Source organism: Hyperoodon ampullatus, assembly GCF_949752795.1.
Source record: "Hyperoodon ampullatus genome assembly, chromosome: 5".
Classification (NCBI taxonomy): Eukaryota; Metazoa; Chordata; class Mammalia; order Artiodactyla; family Ziphiidae; genus Hyperoodon; species Hyperoodon ampullatus.
In genome coordinates this window covers 23,435,323-23,452,505 of record NC_136918.1, presented here as the reverse complement: position 1 = coordinate 23,452,505, position 17,183 = coordinate 23,435,323, and the positions used below count along the sequence as shown (strand labels likewise).

The following is a 17,183-nucleotide window of genomic DNA, read 5'->3' as shown; positions in this document are numbered from 1 at the left end:
AATATAATGTAACGCAGTCACATGGGTGACACTGAATTCCCCAGATTCTAAGTGGAGCAAGTCATGGGTTCTCACACACTCAACAGGAGGGGGTGAACAACAGAAGAGGAGGAAAAGGGAAAGCCATGCTAGAGCCTGCCCACCACACGGGATAAGGGTACGAGTGACACCAGCACCCTGTGCGAAGTCCAGTACACACAAAACCAGAAGGGGGCAGGGTTGGCCAACTGCCCCAGGCAGGCCGGGCAGTGTCTATTGAAGGTGGACCATTTCATCGAGCCTTTAGCATGGCTCCTCTTTTCCCTCCCCACTACGTGGGGAGACTGCAGAAAGCATCAGGAGCCCCACACCCCCCTTCAGGTCCCAGGCCGTCGGCAAACCCCCGCTCGCTCGCTCGCTGGAGGGGAGCGAGACGTGATTCTGAAGCTACCGGGGGACCGGAAACTCATCAAGTGATCTGAATGCACACCAGACAAGCGCGAGCTCTCTGGATGCCCAGTCTGGGCACACTCACCTGAAGACATCAGCAGGACGGCCTGAAGGAGCGCGACTTCAGTGTCATCCAGGTTGAAAGAAGACAGCGACATGCCCAGGTCGAAGATGGCGTCTGACACCACCCCGAGACCCCCGTTTTTCAGCTGGCCCCGAGTCACCGCCATCTCCCCGTTCAAGGTTAAAGTCTCACTTTCTGGATCATAGCGCACAGCAGCGCGAAGGGACATGATCTCCATGCAGCAGCCTTTGAGGAGGATTATCTGGTCTTCGCATGGCAGCTGAAAAGAACCAGGGCACGTCAGCAAGGAACAGTTGCCAGTTAGGAAGCATGCGTGGGACCCTCAGGGCCACGGGGACAGTCCCCCGCAAGCAGCACCCGTCCTGCCCTCTGTGAGCCCGTAGCCTTCCCTTCCTGCTCGGCTGCAGACGTCCACAACCATTTTTCATACTCCAGACTGCTCGTAATCTTCACCAACTTTAATCTTGGTCGTTTGCATTATATTCCAGTCACATGTGAAACTGTGCTGGTCACAGGGGTGTCTATTACACCACCAACTGAGACCTGCCTGAATGCACCCCCATTTTGGTCTGGTAACTCTAACAGTCAACAGCTGACTCCACCGTTTAGCTGGCAACTGCCCTGCTCTGTTTTTTGAAGCAAGTTTGCTCCCTGAATCTCTTAAAAGGCCAAGAGATGTCCCAGCTTTGCTCAGTCACCTAGTGAGCCAGAGGTGAGACCAGAATCCAGACCTCCTGGCTCCTAGGTTGTTACTTTCTCCTCAGCACCTCGGGCACCAGAATCACTCCACATGGATCTTTCCGCCAGGGTGGTAATCTCATTTTAAGCTCATTTGGTTGCCCTGGTAATTAGGATTTGTGATAACGTGATAACAACATCAATAATAAACTTAAAAAAAAAACTTTGTGAAGAGAAATAATAAAAAATGAGAGTTTGATTTTCTGGAGGGGGAGAATGTTTAAGTGCCATTATCAAAGTAGTTTGAAAGACTATTAGTTAATGGGTGTTTTTGATGAATTGGGCATCGTGCTAAGATTTATACGCATCACCTTGTTTAATGTTCGCAGCAATGCAGCGAGGTAAATATTCTAATTCCAATTTTACTGAAAGGCCTGGAAATTCAGGCGCTGAGAGATCGAGCGACATGCTAGGGAGTCCCATGAGTGTTTGTGGGTGAGGCGAGGGCTGGAAGCCAGCTCTGCCAGAATCCAAGGCCAAGAGAGGAGGAGAGCTCGCTCTCTGAAGGGCTTTGGGTGTGCGTTTCCGTAAACAACGAACATGTAATGACACGTAATTTCTATCTCTTCATTAGAGCAGGTACCAGTTCTCTTTTGGGAAATACACTTGGCAACACTTGACTAGTTCAATTTAAGATATTATGTCAGACTGAAAGTAATACTACTGAATCACCTTTAAAATACGGGATATTTCATATTTTTTACTAACTCAACCTACCCACCTTACTGTTTAATTTCGAATTGCTTTGCTTTCTCTACAGAATAAAAGGCATTTTGTATTTGGTTCTGGAATCCATTCATGTGAATTCTCTCCTTCTACTCATTAAAAAACAAATGACTGTGATTTGCTTTTAATTAGGCTCTAATTTGTACTCCTCAGTTACATCCTTGGATTCCTGGCCCTGGGGCCTGGTAGGAAGCAGGAGACCAGAGCTTAGCTAGATCCTCCACAGGCAAGTGGAAAGTTGGCTGAAGTGGGTGGACACTGGCTTTACTGCCAAGGGCAGCGGTCCTGTCTGCAGCCCCATCACTGTCACCAAGGCCTTGTTAAACACACACTGCTGGCCCTGCCATCTCGGTGTCTGCATTCTCCAGTTCCTAGGTGACGCCCACGCACCTGGTTCAGGGACCCGACTCTTGAGAACCACGGGACATAGAGTAGCAAAGAGAAATGACTCATTAGATAAAACCATTGTTTTCTTTTTTTTAAGCTGTCACAAAGTATGCAGACTTGGGCAGGCCCCATCATCATAGCCAAGTCTGATTATAGATGAAGTAGAAGTTTCCGTTTGAAAACTTACGTCTAAGAGTTAAAATTTCAATAAAAGCAGAATAAGGATTTGTCAAGGATCACCAACGGTTTAAAAACTAGGCCAGATGCCTTTTCCTTTAAGAGGGGTTTGCAGGATCCTGCTGAGGCCTGTTTCCACATGTGGGCAAACAATCTCTTAGTCACCTGCCAAAGTACTTCCATTGTGAGAACGCTCCAGAAAGGGCCCGCCAGGCAGAGAGGCAGGGGCCTCCCATAGACTCTGTCTGGCTCCTGGGAGAGCGTCACTCGGGTTGATTGGCGGGGATGCCAGTGCCCTGCACTCTAACAAGTGATTCTTATGTGCGCTTTTGGCAGCTCTGCCCGCAGTGACGTCAGATCTTTCGAAGCCCTCGGTTGGCAGGCTGGCATGGATCTTAGCAGAAAACTATTGCGAGTGCGATTTGAACAGCAGATGCGTCAGATTGCCTCTGGCATGAAACTCCTGGTCCCCGAGGCCACCTGGGGTCTCCAGCCCACTCCACAGGTAGCTCAGGGCCTCCACAGTTCATTTCTTTGGAACGTTCTTTGGAATGCCAAAGAGGGTGTCAAAGGGTAAAGGCCCTCAGGAGGCCACAAACACCAGAAATGTACACATCTCTGCTGTCAAAGTAGCCGCCCGCCCACATTTTTTTTCAGTTTGCAGACTACAAAATATCAGGGTTGATAGAGATGAAATCATGACTTTAAAGCAGACGTAAATTCCTAAGGGAAACTTGAAGGGAGAAGCTCGCCACAACTCAGGCTTGAAAAGTTGCGTGCTGAGCCCTCAGCCTTGCCAAGGACATAAGTGCACGGTGTGTTTGTGGCTGGTGGTGGCGAAGGCTTCTTTTCCTTCTTTAACTGACATATCTCTCAGAGGCTGGTTTCCATGAGCTTTATATTTTCTGAAAAACATTTTCTGGTGGGTATTCAAAGGGGAACACAGGACTGATAGGCTAGCTCAAGTTGTAGAGCTAGCAAACTCAACGGAGTTTTTTCCAGACACCAGGGACTGAGAAAAGAGGGCACAGCCTGGAGAGAGAGGACCAAGAGAGGTCCAGGGAAACAAACTCAACCCAGTGCACAGAAACGGAAGATGGTACCTGGAGTCAGAGGAAGCCGGTGTCCTCAGCACAGCCGCGAGAGGGTACGCACTTTCTAGAGGGCAACTTGGCAACACGTATCGAGAGCCCTAAAAGGTGTAGCCAAGGTCCTTAAATTCCACTTCTAGGATTTGCCCTTAGGAAATAGGCAGCTTTGTGAACTGGGCATAGGTACCAGGATGCTCACTGCAGAATATTTATATTAGTGAAAAACTGGATGTGAGCTAAAGATCCTGTAATAGCAGATAACCTAAATTATGGGAGAGCTATTCCTTAGCATACTATGTGGTCCTTAAATATTATTTTGTCTAGTGGTTACCAGTGGTGGGGGAGGGGAGGGGGAGATACAACCTATTGAGTATAAGATGGCTCGAGGGTGACTCGTACAACACGGGGAATAGAGCCATATCCTGTAATAACTGTAAATGGAACGTAGCCTGTAAAAACTGTATACAAATCAAGTAATTAACTGTAGAGTTAAGCAATATTATTTCATGAAAGAACACTTACATGTTATGTTCTACAGCTGAGGGTAGAAAGTTAAGGCATTAGACACCAGGGTACTGGCAGTGATCTGTTTCTTTATCTTGGTGCTGGTTACGCGGGTGTGTTAGGTCTGTGACAATTCATTGACCCGCACCCTTATGATATGTGCCCCTTACTCTTTAGTAAAAAGTTTGAAAAGGTAGTTCCCTAAGTAGAACGTTCATTATGGTACAAACTATATTAATATATTCCATATATGTATGTCTGTGTATATATGTACGTGTGTATACACACACAGATTTGAGAAAAGGAACTACGCTCCAAAATGTCAGCAGTTTATCTCCTGGTGGTGTTACCATGAATTGTTGCCTTTATTGTGCTGTGTCGGTCTCCAATGAATACGTATGATTTCTGTAACAGCCTCCAAAACTTTAATAGATGTTAATTTAAAAAAATGGTCAGAGGCATGGAAAAGCACACCAAATACAGACACAAGTCGCAGTTCCTCGTCCAGGGCTCACCGACTCCTCTGGGGTGGGTACGAGTGGTCCCCACCATGGGGCTGCTGGCCGGCCCGCGTGGCACCTGGCCCCCAGCACCCTGCAGCCGGGGGTGAGCAGGAGGCATGTACTCTGTCTCAGCGAGGCCTACGACCAGATAGATCCCTGCGTCCCGAAGCCCACTGCTCTGTCCTTCCGGATATGGCTTCTGTGCAGGCTCAGAAATGGCCACGAGAAGGGTCCCTATCAGGGTCTGAGGTCTCTCAGGATCCTAGCGGGCTCCCATGACTGCAAACCCAGACGCACGTGAACTGGAGGCCACGGTGGGATGGGATCATTCCAGGTGAGGACACTAAACCTCCTTCTGGGGGAGACTAGGTTCCCTGGCACTCAGGCAGCTTCCATAAGCGGCCCGGGGCAGGACGTGGCCCTCTCTGTTTGATATCTTTCTGGGACCTCTTGGAGGTCTGAAGAGCAACAGATTGGCCCTCGGTGGGGTTTTTCGAAGGGGAAGATTCTCCGGAAAACATCATCAATCCCATTTGATTAAAAAAAAAGAAGGTTAGAGACAGAATGGTAATGTAATAGATGAAAGGACAGCAGAATTAACAGCTGAAATTTATGGAACATTTATGACCCAGGCACTACCCATAAATTACCCCATTGAAGCCTCCTAATAGTTCTAAGAGGTAGATCTTACTATGACTCCTGTTTTAAAGATGAGATAACCAAGGTTTGAAGACATCTGATAACTAATCCAGGACGCCTGCCCCTGCAGAGCCCGTGTCCTCAGCTCCCACATGGTAGGACGGCTACAGTTGGGATGAAGTGTCCCGAGGAAAGTCTATGAGCTCTGGTGGGTGAGCTCTTCAGTGTGCCCTGAAGGTGGGGCAAGAAAGGGTGAGCTTCTAAGAGGGAAGACTTAAGGAGATTTTAAGATCCTTGCTCTGTAAGGGTCATTTCACCTGTCCTTGAGGATGAAGAAACCACCACACAGCCATCTTGCTGGATACGTAGTGGAAATAATACAGATGGAGACTCAAAGGAACCAGGGCCTCACTTTGAGTGGGTGAAATTCATCTCTTTGATCTTAATTTTCCCCATCTGTGAAATGGGGTTAATTAGAGCTATCCTGCTGATCTGTTAGCAGACTGGATTTAATGTGGCAAACCTGGGCGTGGCAACCAGGACATCACAGGTGCTGACTGATGGAGTGATGGCTGTCATGTTTTCCTGCGCCTGGAGCCAGGCGGGTCGAGAGGCTCTTTGTCGACCTCATGTGGACAAGCTAATGGATGACGACCCAACAGAGAAGGTTGGAGGCGCACGAAACAGTGCATTGCCATTCTGTACTGCCGTGGCTTTCAGATGACTAAGCCCCGACTAATTAGTATTAAATTACACGTCGTAGTCAGTATTCCTGGAGATCGAGGAAACTATAATGAAAAAGAATGAAGAAGGAAAAGCAATCTGCTCACCTCACAAAACATAGGCAACTTTTTGGCAAAATCCACCACTCTGGTAATTGCTGGTGTGATGATTTTTGTAAAATGGCTGAAGGCTTCCAAGTCGACCTTTCCACCTTCTGGGGCGTTTACTATTGGTGCTTGTCCAATGTCTTCTGGCTGAGGAGATGAGACAAGGAAAATTTAAATGAAGACATTGAAGGGATCACGGATCACGGTTCTCACGTGGCAGAAAATCTCTTCTGAACTGACATACTGTACAGTTTCCGCATCTTTTATTAGCAGACCCTGCAGTTTTCACATCCTTTAGTTCTCTGAGCAAAGAAGCCTATCTTGGCCATTGCTTTCAAAGGCCCCCAGTGATCACGGTCACAGGATTGTTGCTGCAGAGAGAAAGAGAAAGTGAGAGAGAGAGAAAGAGGGAGAGAGGGAGAGAGGGAGGAGCAGCAGGAATTTGGGTTCTGCTTCTGAGTGCACAGAGGTGACCTATGTTCTGGGGGCTCTGGGTGCCGTTTTCAGAGCACGGCACACTCTGGAGGGTGCCTTTCTGTGGAAGGTGGGCACGGCGTGGGCAGGGATGGGGAGGCCTGGCCAACAGCACCCGGGGGCTTCGTTCTTGCTTCTGATGCCTTTTGCCTGGCTCAAGCCCTCCACACGCCAGCTGGAGGAGGCCTCCGCAGGCTGGGGGAAGCCCTCTGCTTTGGGTCGCCTCCAGGGACTGGGCTGTGTACGCTGGGCAAACTGGAGGGCAGAGTGGCGAATTTACTAGTACGACTTCTTTGCCTTGTTCGCAACCATCCACCACCTCGCTGCTCACAGGGTGGGTGTCAGCAGCTTGGGTGTCATCTGGAGACTTGTTGGAAATGCAGAATCCCAGCCCCCTCCCCAGACCTACTGGTGCAGAAGCATCACGCGCGCAAGCCCTTAGGCGCTGTGCACACGCCAGGCCCCCATGTCCACTGGGGCCTTCTAGCTCCTTGGCCTACTGTCCAGTGACTGCCATGCTGTGGCCTCTCCACTATCTGCTGTTGTCAGTAGTGCTCCCTGCCAGGGACAGTCCTCCTGGTCACCCTTCCTGGTCCTTGTGATGACAATGACCGCCTCAGGGGTTCTCACCCAATTCCCGACAGGCAGGTGGGCAAAGGAGCACCCAGGGAGGTTAAAGACGGTCCCCTGAGGCCAGGACTGATTGCTGGTCTCCCAGGAAGTTGTGATGGGATCAGAGGATCCTACCCTGCCCGACGGTGACCCTCTTTGCCTAGAGTCACAGTGCACATGCAGGAACCAGGCAGCAGGGTGGGAGGCGCGGGAAGCAGGGCAGAGAGGGCAGCGGGTACTGGCTCTGTGAGCCTGCTGAGCCGTCACCGCTGAATGGCTGGTGAGCGCACCGCTGGTGACAAGACCGTGGTCTGCCTCCAAGGTCCCCAGACTTTCCTGTGCATCAGAATGACCCCCAGACTTTCCAATTTAGTAGGTCTCTGTTAGAGAATCTGGGTTCCTAACAACTTCCCAGGGCACCGATGCTTCTGGTCTGAGCCCACACTTTGAGAACCACCGGGCTAGCACTGAGAAATCCACTTCCCATTTTTCTTCCCCCATCTCCCCTGTTACTGCTCACGTCTAAGTTTTAGCACGAAGAAAAGCAAGGATGATTCTTTCACTCTCTTGTTGCCAGGGCACCAGGGTCAACAGGAACAGCCCAGGCCCTCCAAAGTGTGGTCAAAGTTGTGGGTACAGCCTGGGGAAGGATTTTTAAATCTATTACATAACAAACGCTGGCAGCATTGACCTTTTTGGAATTATCCAGGAGGTTCTTCTGTTTATTTTATTTTACTTTTTTTATTGTTTGTTTTGGGGGCAGTGAGTGGATGGGAAAGAAAGCTGGTTTCTGTCTTGTTTCAGAGTCAATGACGATATTTTGGGGCAACTGCTGGCATGGCAAAGCCTAGGAAGGCTACTGGTTCTCCGCTTGCAGACGGAATTGATGGAATAATCACATGTACAGCTTCTCTCTCTCTCTCTCTCTCTCTCTCTGTCTCTGTCTGTCTCTCTGTCTTTCTCACATAGACTGAGCTAAGGGAAAAGGTACACAGAAAGTCTGGACGTGATTCTGATACACAGTGAAGTTTGATCACTGCTACTTCCGGCATCCTTCAGACCTCCTTGCTGGTCTTTCTAATCCCTGCCACCCCGAAATGCAGCCTGTCTCACCTGTGTGTCTACTTTACAGCTCTCTTATGAAAATCAACTGATAAAAGGAACATGGTCACACATTAAAAAGGTAGGGAGGTGTACACACACACACATAGGGTGAACTTTTTAAGAAATAAAAATATTTTAATAACATAGCTTTGGCCTGGAATGGTCTTCAGTGGCTTACTATGGATGTTAATAATTTCCATTTAATCTGTGAGTCTGTGGGGCATTTGAATCACCATCTGTGATACCTCTAAAGGTTTGAAAAATAGGAGGGAAATTATACAAGGAAATATGACAATTTTAACTAAAATTAAATGCCCAAATGTAACAACCTCACAAGCTTTCCTGTTGATAAATAGCAGAGTAGGAAAAAAATTTACTTTTAAGCCTTTGGGTATTTAATGGAAAATACAATTGCTAGAAGTAAAACCACATACAAAGTAAAAGGCTTCTATTACATTATTAAGCTTTATATCTGTAATAGGTCTTGGATACTAGAAAAAAACATATAGGAGCTTGGTGTGGCGTCTGCTGGTTCCAGGAGATTCGAGCTCCAGCCAGGATGATCGAGGTTGTTTGCAACGACCGTCTGGGGAAGAAGGTCTGCGTTAAATGCAGTACTGATGACACCATCGGGGACCTTAAGAAGCTGATTGCAGCCCAAACTGGCACCCGTTGGAACAAGATCGTACTGAAGAAGTGGTACACGATTTTTAAGGACCACGTATCTCTGGGGGACTATGAAATCCACGATGGGATGAACCTGGAGCTTTATTACTAATAGAGCAGAATTCCTTCTCCCTGTCCTTCCCTCTTCCCCCGCCCTCACCCCCCACACTGATATGGATGCTTGTTTTTGAAAACTCATTTAATAAAAACTTAAAGGCTGAAAAAAAAACCCATATATATGAATTGACCCAAGTTAACACATCAGGAATACAATTAAAGTTGAGCTTGTTTGTGACTTCCCTGAAGATTTTTTACCCATAAGGACAACACATTATTTGCTAAACTATTTGGAAGATGTTAAAAATAGAGTACAAATATTTGGCACAATTGAATCTACTGGATAGCTTCTTACAGCTAGTAGCCTATAGTTCACTCCCTGAACACGTGTGCTCACACACACATGTGTGTTTATGCAAATGAGATCAAACTCGGAGACTGAGGACAGGTGAGGCTTGCAGGCTCACCACTGGGGACTGTGGGGAAGCCTGCTTTTTGCCTCTGTGGATCAAAGTGCTTGAGCTGCTCAAAGGGGTCGGCAGGGGGCCCTAATGGACCTCCGGAGCCTGCCCTGCCTACCTCTTCCCATCTCTGCCACAACTTGCTTCCTGCTTTTCCATCTTGGGGCGGCCTTCCTTCTGGACTTGTGCTTCCTTCAAAGTCCTCACTTCTGTCTCATCTCTGCCAATTCCAAATCCCACCCACTTCCAATTCTATCTTCTCCTCGAAGCCCTCTCAGATGGCCTCAGTGGGAAATGATTCTACCTCATTTGAATACACCTGGTGGCCCATGTAACCACTCATCTGGCATCTAGGCACTTATTACTATTACTTTTATTGTAGTTATGCGGGTACACATCTAAGATATGAACTTCTCAAGGTGGGGGGATATGCCTTAAGTATCTTTGTCTACTGTGTAGACGGCACTGGGCCAAATGGTGGAGGATTGAGGGAGTGAACAAACCTGTGTTTATACATGCACTCAACCAATGTTTGTTGAGCAACTACTATGGGGTCAGGCCTTGTTCGAGATGCTGAGGTGACAGCAATGAACAATGTATCCTCAAGGAACCTTCATACAGTGAAGGAAGACAGACAATAAATGAAAAGAATACTCTCATGGAAGAATTTTGGTTTGTGATAAGACTGGAGATGACCTAATAATACATGGGGCTCAGGAGGTAGGGTGGTCAGCCAGGCCCCTTTGAGAAGTGATGTGTGAGCTTTAACTTGCAGAATGTCAAGAAGGCAGCCTTCCACAGATGCAGAGGACGTTTTAGGCAGAGGGCAAACCCAGTGCAAAGTCCCAAGGTCAGAAAGGAGGCCCGTGTGGTTAGGCCCAGAGGTGGCATGAGATAAAGGATGGAAGGCCAGCAAGGGTCCCATCACGATGGGCCTTCAGGGCCACGGAGGGGAGATGGGCAAATTTTAAATGCCATGGGGCACCGCTGAAGGGCTTTAAACAGGGGAGCAGCATGACGAAATTTATGGTTCTATGTGGAGAAGGGATGTGGTTGCCAAGGAAGAGGCGGGAGAACAGCAGCGTGGTTTGGGCAGGAGACGAAGTGGGCTGGACCACGGGGGCAGCAGGAGAGATGGAGAAAAGTGGGACTTGGAGGCATATCTAGGGAGCCCAGGGCAGGGGTTTCTGATGGACTGGAGATGGGGTGAAGGTCAATAAGGAATCCAGCACATATCCTCTGGGGCAGTGGAGGGGGGACCTACAGAAGGAGAGGTTCAGGGGTGTGTGCAGGTGTGGGCTTCAACCCTAGCTCAGCACTAGAGGTGGCTGGTATGACACAAATCGAGACGAACTGGGGCTTCGTGCTCTGACTGTTGCATCAGAGTTGTTCAAGGTGAGTAGGAAGTGCTACCCGTTGACCCCTTTGCAAGTGGCTGTCTCAGAGCTGAGGGCTTCTTGGCTGGGGTCTCTGGCACATGCAGAGGGGATGGGGCCAGACGGGACTCTTCTCTCCCTCTGAGTGATCACAGTGTGTCTCCCCGCACCTTTGTGATGGGGAGCAAATGGTAATGAGAGGTCCCTGGGCCTTGGGCCTTCTCCTGGGATGAGCAGGGACAGGATGGTACGGGTGGCGGTGCAGGGATGATGCACATTGTAAGTCCGTAGGAGGCTGTTAACGACATGCCAAGCACTTATATCTATTACTTTTACACCACTGATAAGGGCATAAAGGCAACCGAGACTTAGAGATGGGAAGTAACTTACCCAAAGTCACATAATTAAAAAGCAACAGAGGCAAGCAACAAACTCAGGCTGTCTGGTTCCAATTTCTATGCACATAACTACTAGACTACGCTGCCTTCTCCTGATGTAATTATAATCATTTTGGGTGACAGAAGCCTTCTTGGCTTGATTGCACTTGTTTTATGACCACACGTGGTCAAATCACCCATCCTGCATCACCCTTCTGCTTATGCCCCTTTTCTGAGGCTGCTACTGAGAATTTGTGTCATCAGACAGTAGCTCTGCCAGGGGAAAAGTAGGGCAGGCCCACCCTGGTTCTGATGGTCACATTTTATACCTGGTAGAAAATCCACCCGAAGCCATACCTTTGCATGTGAACTAAGGGAGCAGAGTACTAATGAGACAGGCTGGGACCTGGGACCTGGGACCCTTTGCTGCAGTGCTTGCACCGGGACAAAGGTCTCCTCCCGCAAGAAAACACAAAGAAACTATAAGGGACTAAAAATAACTGCGTACATGTGCAGTTGGGGCAAATTATGGACAAGACGACACAAAAAGACCAAAAAAAAACCCCCACCTGCCACTTCTGAAGAGCCGGGAGCAAAAGCACAGTACTGGGCATGCTCCCTGCACTCAGCACCACCAAGGGGTGGGCAGACCACCTAGGACATCCCTCTGGCCCCACCCCTCGCCTCACCCCATATAAGGAACCAGATCACCCCCCCACTCCCCCCAGGGAGCTAGCAAGGGCAACTACTACTTGTTCTTGCTCCCCCCTTCTGCAGCAGGGACCCCAATAAAGCCTTGCCTGGATTCCTCATCTGGCCTCTGATCAATTTCTATTGATTAGGGAGTCCAAGAACTCTGGCGGGTAAAAACAACACAGTGTTCAACAGACAATACTGTCGCTGTACGGAGTTTACTCCAATCCAATGTCTTCCACATCTGGGAGTGCAGATGTGAGCTGCCTTGGTGGAGAGACTCTGCTTTCCCTTGTTCGCCACCACCGGCCTCTTGCCCCCCTCTCAGTCCACATCTACTTTTCATCATCACTGCCACCACACAGGAATCGGCACTTCTGCACCATCAGAGATTTGAGTGGATTGGAGAATGACTTAAATGTTCTTGGAAGTAGTTTTAAAGAGTGGCTTTAGAATTACTGTGAAAATCTGCATGGCTTTTGCAAAAGTTCCTTACTTGCCAAGGACTCATTTTCACAGGCATATCAATTTGAAACCCCGGTCCAACCACCCATCTCTGTTTATGACTTGAGTCCTGGTCTTAGGGTAAAAAACGATGAAGAAGCTCCTTTTGGGAAGTAAGTTACTTACCCATTCCAGATAAATGAATACTTCTAGCTTTTATGACAATGTATAATTTTTAATCCCTTATGACATTGCCACACTATTATTAACATAATAGGCCTCCTCCAATTCTTTTCCAGAACAAGATGGGCAATCATCACATAAAAATAAATGAAATAATATACGTAGCAGTGTTGTAAGCAAAAAAAGTGGTATTGGCCACACAAGAAATGCAAATCTGAACGTGCAGAAGCCAGTTCAGGACATGGATACTATGTAGCAAAGCTGTCTTTAATGAAGGATTCTTTTTTGTTTTGTTTTGTTTTAGAGATTTTTTTTGATGTGGACCATTTTTAAAGACTTTGTTGAATTGGTTACAATATTGTTTCTGTTTTATGTTTTGGTGTTTTGGCCGGGGGGCGGGCATGTGGGATCTTAGCTCCCCAACGGGAGGCATGTGGGATCTTAGCTCCCTGACCAGGGATTGAACCCACACCCCCTGCTTTGGAAGGTGAAGTCTTAACAACTGGACTACCAGGAAAGTCCCTAATGAAGGATTCTTAATGTCCTTGCAGGAATAATTCACCCCTCAAAAGCATGAACTTTTTATCCTGAGCATAAATAGTGAGAGTCACCCTGCTGCAGGGGATGTGCATAAATGTGTCAAGTGGCTAAGACACAGGGCTTAGTTGTGCTGTTTCTGAGGATGGGCCCATGGAACTGGATGGTTTGTTACACAGATATTTACTGGGCTGTATTCTGGTTATCTACTGCTGTGTAACACACTTCCCCAAAACTTAGTGGCTGAAAACAACAAATTTTCACTATCTCTCAGAGTTCTGTGGATTGATGGGCTCAGCTGGGTGGTTCTCACTTGGGGTCCCTCATGAAATGGCAGCAGAGTCTGGTGTCACCTGCAGGCTTTCTTACTCACATTTCTGGTGCCTGGGCTGGTTGGGAATCTCTCCAAATGGCTGTCTTGAGCTTCCTCACAGCATGGTGGTCTCAAGGTAGTTGGACTTTTTTTTACATGGCAGTTGGCTTCCCTCAGAGAGACCAGATGGCGTCCCTCTCCAACATAACCAGTGCGGAACCGCAAGCCTTCTTATAACTCAGCCTTAGAAGTCACTCTGCCCAAATCCATTGCCTCAAGGAATCACAGCCCAGCCCAGCCTCAAGGGAAGAGAGGAATACACTCCACCTCTCCATGGGAGAGAATGGGCCATAAAGACAGGGAGGAAAGAATTTATTGGCAGTCACCTTGGTGAAGAGATATCACACGTTTCAACCATGTTGCATAGTGTGGTGGTTAAGAGCATGGATCCTGGAGCTGGGCTGTGTCCATCACCACTGCTTACTAGCTGGGGGATTGAGGGTAAATCTCCTTAACTTCTTTGTCTCCGTTTGTAAAATGGAGATATTAACTACATCTACCTACATAGGTTGGTTGACATAGGGAGTTAATATCTGGAAAGCACTTACACTGGTACCTGTCACTTGGCCAGGGCCATCCAAGTGTCTCCTAACTTAACTGTTAGTGGCTGCCATCAACAAAGTGTGTTAGAAGCTGCTTGTTAACAACAGTGAAGGTAATTATTGGAGGGCAGGTGGATTATGGGTAAGCTTTTTCTTTCCAAAAATTTCCTTTAAGGTTGTTGTTATACCGTCTTCATGAAACAAACCAAACCAAACCAAACAAAAAACTAGCCCATTATAGTGGTGATGTTGAGGCGTGAAGACAATGATAGCACTGTATCTCCTTGTTCAGATGAGGAGTGCCCTCACCTACCCGGGAGATACAAACAGACCCACAGAATATCCGATGCTGGGACTGAGTGAGGTCCTCATAAAGCTTCATGTCATAAACTAAGAGCTGGGTCAGTCTCCGAGACGGCCAAACACCAGCTGGTGGTGGGACGGGTAGTCCATCTGGGAACTTGGGACAACAGACGTGAGTTGGCCTTTGGGCCTGGCCCAGCCACTTTCTGGCATTGTGATCTTCGGGCGAGACACTGAAGGCTTGGTTTGTGTACCTATAAAATGGGGATAGTGATTCCAGCCTACCTGCCCCAAAGCGTTGTGAAGTCCAAAGAAGAAATAGAAGGAAGGACTTTCACGATGGTTAGTTTTTATAAAAACAGCAAACATTGATATTCCAAGGGTCTGGAAAGGCCTGTTTTTCTTTACACTCCCCTCCTCCATCCCTTCTCCTCATTCCCATTGTCCTCCTGGACACGAGATAATTTATTTTAAACTCAACATTTTGACTTCTGTTGGCATAAAAATACGTTTGAGATATGAGTCACTTCATTCTAGGGGTGATTCTAAAGGGGATATTTTGTAGTGAGTTTAGGGGACTAGGTATGTAGATAAATGGGCATCTGAAGGAAGAAATAGGTATAAAAAGGGAAAGCTAGCAGGTAAAGAATTTTGCTAATTCGTTGATCCAGGGCTGCCCTTACAGCAAAAGCAAAGAGATAAGTGCATTCGAATTCAGTGACTCACAGGCAGGAGAAGGTCAGACAGACCTGGATTTATATCCCCGCTCTGCACTCTACTCCAGTCAATCAGATGCAGCGAGGACACCAGCATCCCGGATTCTGAGGACCAAACGGATCGCGCAGAGGTGGACGTGGAAGCGGAAGGGGCGGGGCCTTACCAGGAACTTCCGCTTCTGTTTCCAGTGGCTGCCTTGGGCGTTGGTGGCCACGTGGGCCTCGGTGACGGTCTTGATGAGCTCCCACTCCTGGTCGGTGGGCTCGGGCTTGTGACCGATGGATCTCTGCAGCTCCTCTCGCCGCCTTTTCTCCCGGTTCTCCTCGATCAGCTTCCTCTTGGCCAGACGCTTGCTGTCGTCCAGGACCACTGGGGGCGGGGAGGGACACAGAACAGACACTCTCCAGACACCTGGCAGACCCGTGGGGGCTCGGGCCGGTGCATAGCCCGCTCAGGGGGCCTGCGGGGGTCACCCTGGGCCATTTCTCCCTTGGCAGCAAACTGCTATGGACGAGCCATCTTCCACCACTAGCCCCAGCACCAAACTCCTGACGCCTAGCCAGCTTTCTAGAACAAAGATGGGGGCAGGTGGGGGGGATGGGGGCTGGACACTGGGCATCTCAGCCCCGCAGAGGGGGGGCCCCTAGATAAGAATGAACCAGAGACAGGTAAAGCCCATCCTACCTATAGATTCACAGGTGTGTCTGTCTAGCCAATCATCTGAATTCACTCTTAGGGTTTCTGTTCCTTCCCTCTGCCCCCCAAATGGCTCTTACTAAGAAGAACTGCAGGTTCAAAAAGTTCTTGAGCAGTAAGCAGAGGCTGGCGATCCCCTCCTCAAAGGAAAAAGGAGTCTAACTCTTCAATCGTTTCCTGAAGGCTGATTGGAGTATGGCGGCGCCTAGCTCAGGCCTCACAGCCACTCACTTTGCATTTCTCTCTACCTGGTCAACCCTCAAAGGTGATTAAAGAGCCCAGGCTTTGGAATCTAGAAAGACTCGGGTTTGAATCCCTATACTACCACATTCTAGCTGTGTGACCTTTGGCAGGTTACTGAGGCTCTCTGAGCTTTCATTTCTTCTCATATAAAATCCGATCAAGGGACTTCCCTGGCGGTCTAGTGGTTAAGACTTCTCTTTCCAATGCAGGGGCTGCGGGTTCCATCCCTGTTTGGGGAGCTAAGATCCCACATGCCTCGCGGCCAAAAATCCAAAACATAAAACAGAAGCAATATTGTAACAAATTCAATAAAGACTGTAAAAATGATCTACATCAAAAAAAGCCTTTAAAAAAATCGGATCAGTAATACCTACTTTGCAGGGTGTCAGTGTGACAATGCACTACACATGCTCAGGAAGTAGAGCCATGACTTTTATCATTTATGCAAAAGGGAAATAAGAAGGGCAGGTAACAAGAAACCTATATTTCTGTGGTTAATTTCCAAAATGAAACCATTTCATCAGACTCTCAGTAGCTCTCAGTGGCATGGAAAGACTCAGGTTTCGTACTACAGAGTCAAAGGGTTTTACCACTGGAGGGTCCTCAGCTCTTATCTAGTGCAACTCCCTCCTTCACAGAGGAGAAAGGAGATCATGACTTCCTTAAAGTCACACAGCAAGTTCATGGCAGAGCCAAGGCAAGACCCAGGACCCCTGACTGTGGTCCTACAATATCACTGTCCTAGGGCCATTTCTTGAGGAAACCGTGACCTGGTAGGGAAAGAAAAAAAAGCAAACGTAGCAGAGGAAAAGAACCAGAGGTGCCTGGAAAATCCACAAACAGAAGAATGAAACCCCAATCATGGAGATGTGATTAGATCATCAGAGTCAGGGGAGCACTTAGACATGCGGGCAGGATGGGTGAGCCCTGTGAAGTCATCATGATTCACTCCTTAAGGGAGACGAGGAATGGGCTACACTCATAACCTCACTCGCCAAATGCTTCCCTGGTGCCAGGGATCGTGGCATTGGATGTGCGTTATCTAATTTATTCCTGAAAACCACCTGTGGGCCTGGCGATAACTTCACACAAGGAAACCGGAAGTTAAGTCCGATGGGCACACAGCTAGTAAGTGGCAGGCCTGGGACTCCAACAGCTTTTCTGATTATAAAACCTGAGCTCTTGTAATGCTTCACAAGCAAGCAAGGTGCACTCA

At 48.2% G+C, this 17,183-nt stretch overlaps 2 protein-coding genes across 4 annotated transcripts in view; one reads left to right on the top strand and one right to left on the bottom strand.

Moving 5' to 3' along the window:
- The window catches only part of THRB (thyroid hormone receptor beta), a gene marked incomplete at its 5' end in the record, with an annotated part of 72,051 nt that overhangs the window by 3,934 nt on the left and 50,934 nt on the right, over positions 1-17,183 (bottom strand). For 2 of the 3 annotated variants that reach the window (XM_079704769.1, XM_079704768.1), the window contains 3 exons: positions 515-773; positions 6,110-6,256; positions 15,192-15,397. In XM_079704769.1, the coding sequence (XP_079560895.1) occupies positions 515-773; positions 6,110-6,256; positions 15,192-15,397 (612 nt within the window). The remainder of the gene's footprint in view (positions 1-514; positions 774-6,109; positions 6,257-15,191; positions 15,398-17,183) is intronic. The other variant, XM_079704770.1, reaches the window with a different exon arrangement.
- Positions 8,829-9,138, top strand: LOC307053893 (ubiquitin-like protein 5). Its single transcript, XM_079705355.1, has one exon. It carries the CDS (start codon positions 8,859-8,861, stop codon positions 9,075-9,077), a length of 219 nt encoding a protein of 72 aa, XP_079561481.1. The 5' UTR covers positions 8,829-8,858; the 3' UTR covers positions 9,078-9,138.

Coding starts and splice junctions, on each gene's coding strand:
- LOC307053893 (XM_079705355.1), top strand. CDS start 8,859: ATGATCGAGGTTGTTTGCAACGACCGTCTGGGGAAGAAGGTCTGCGTT.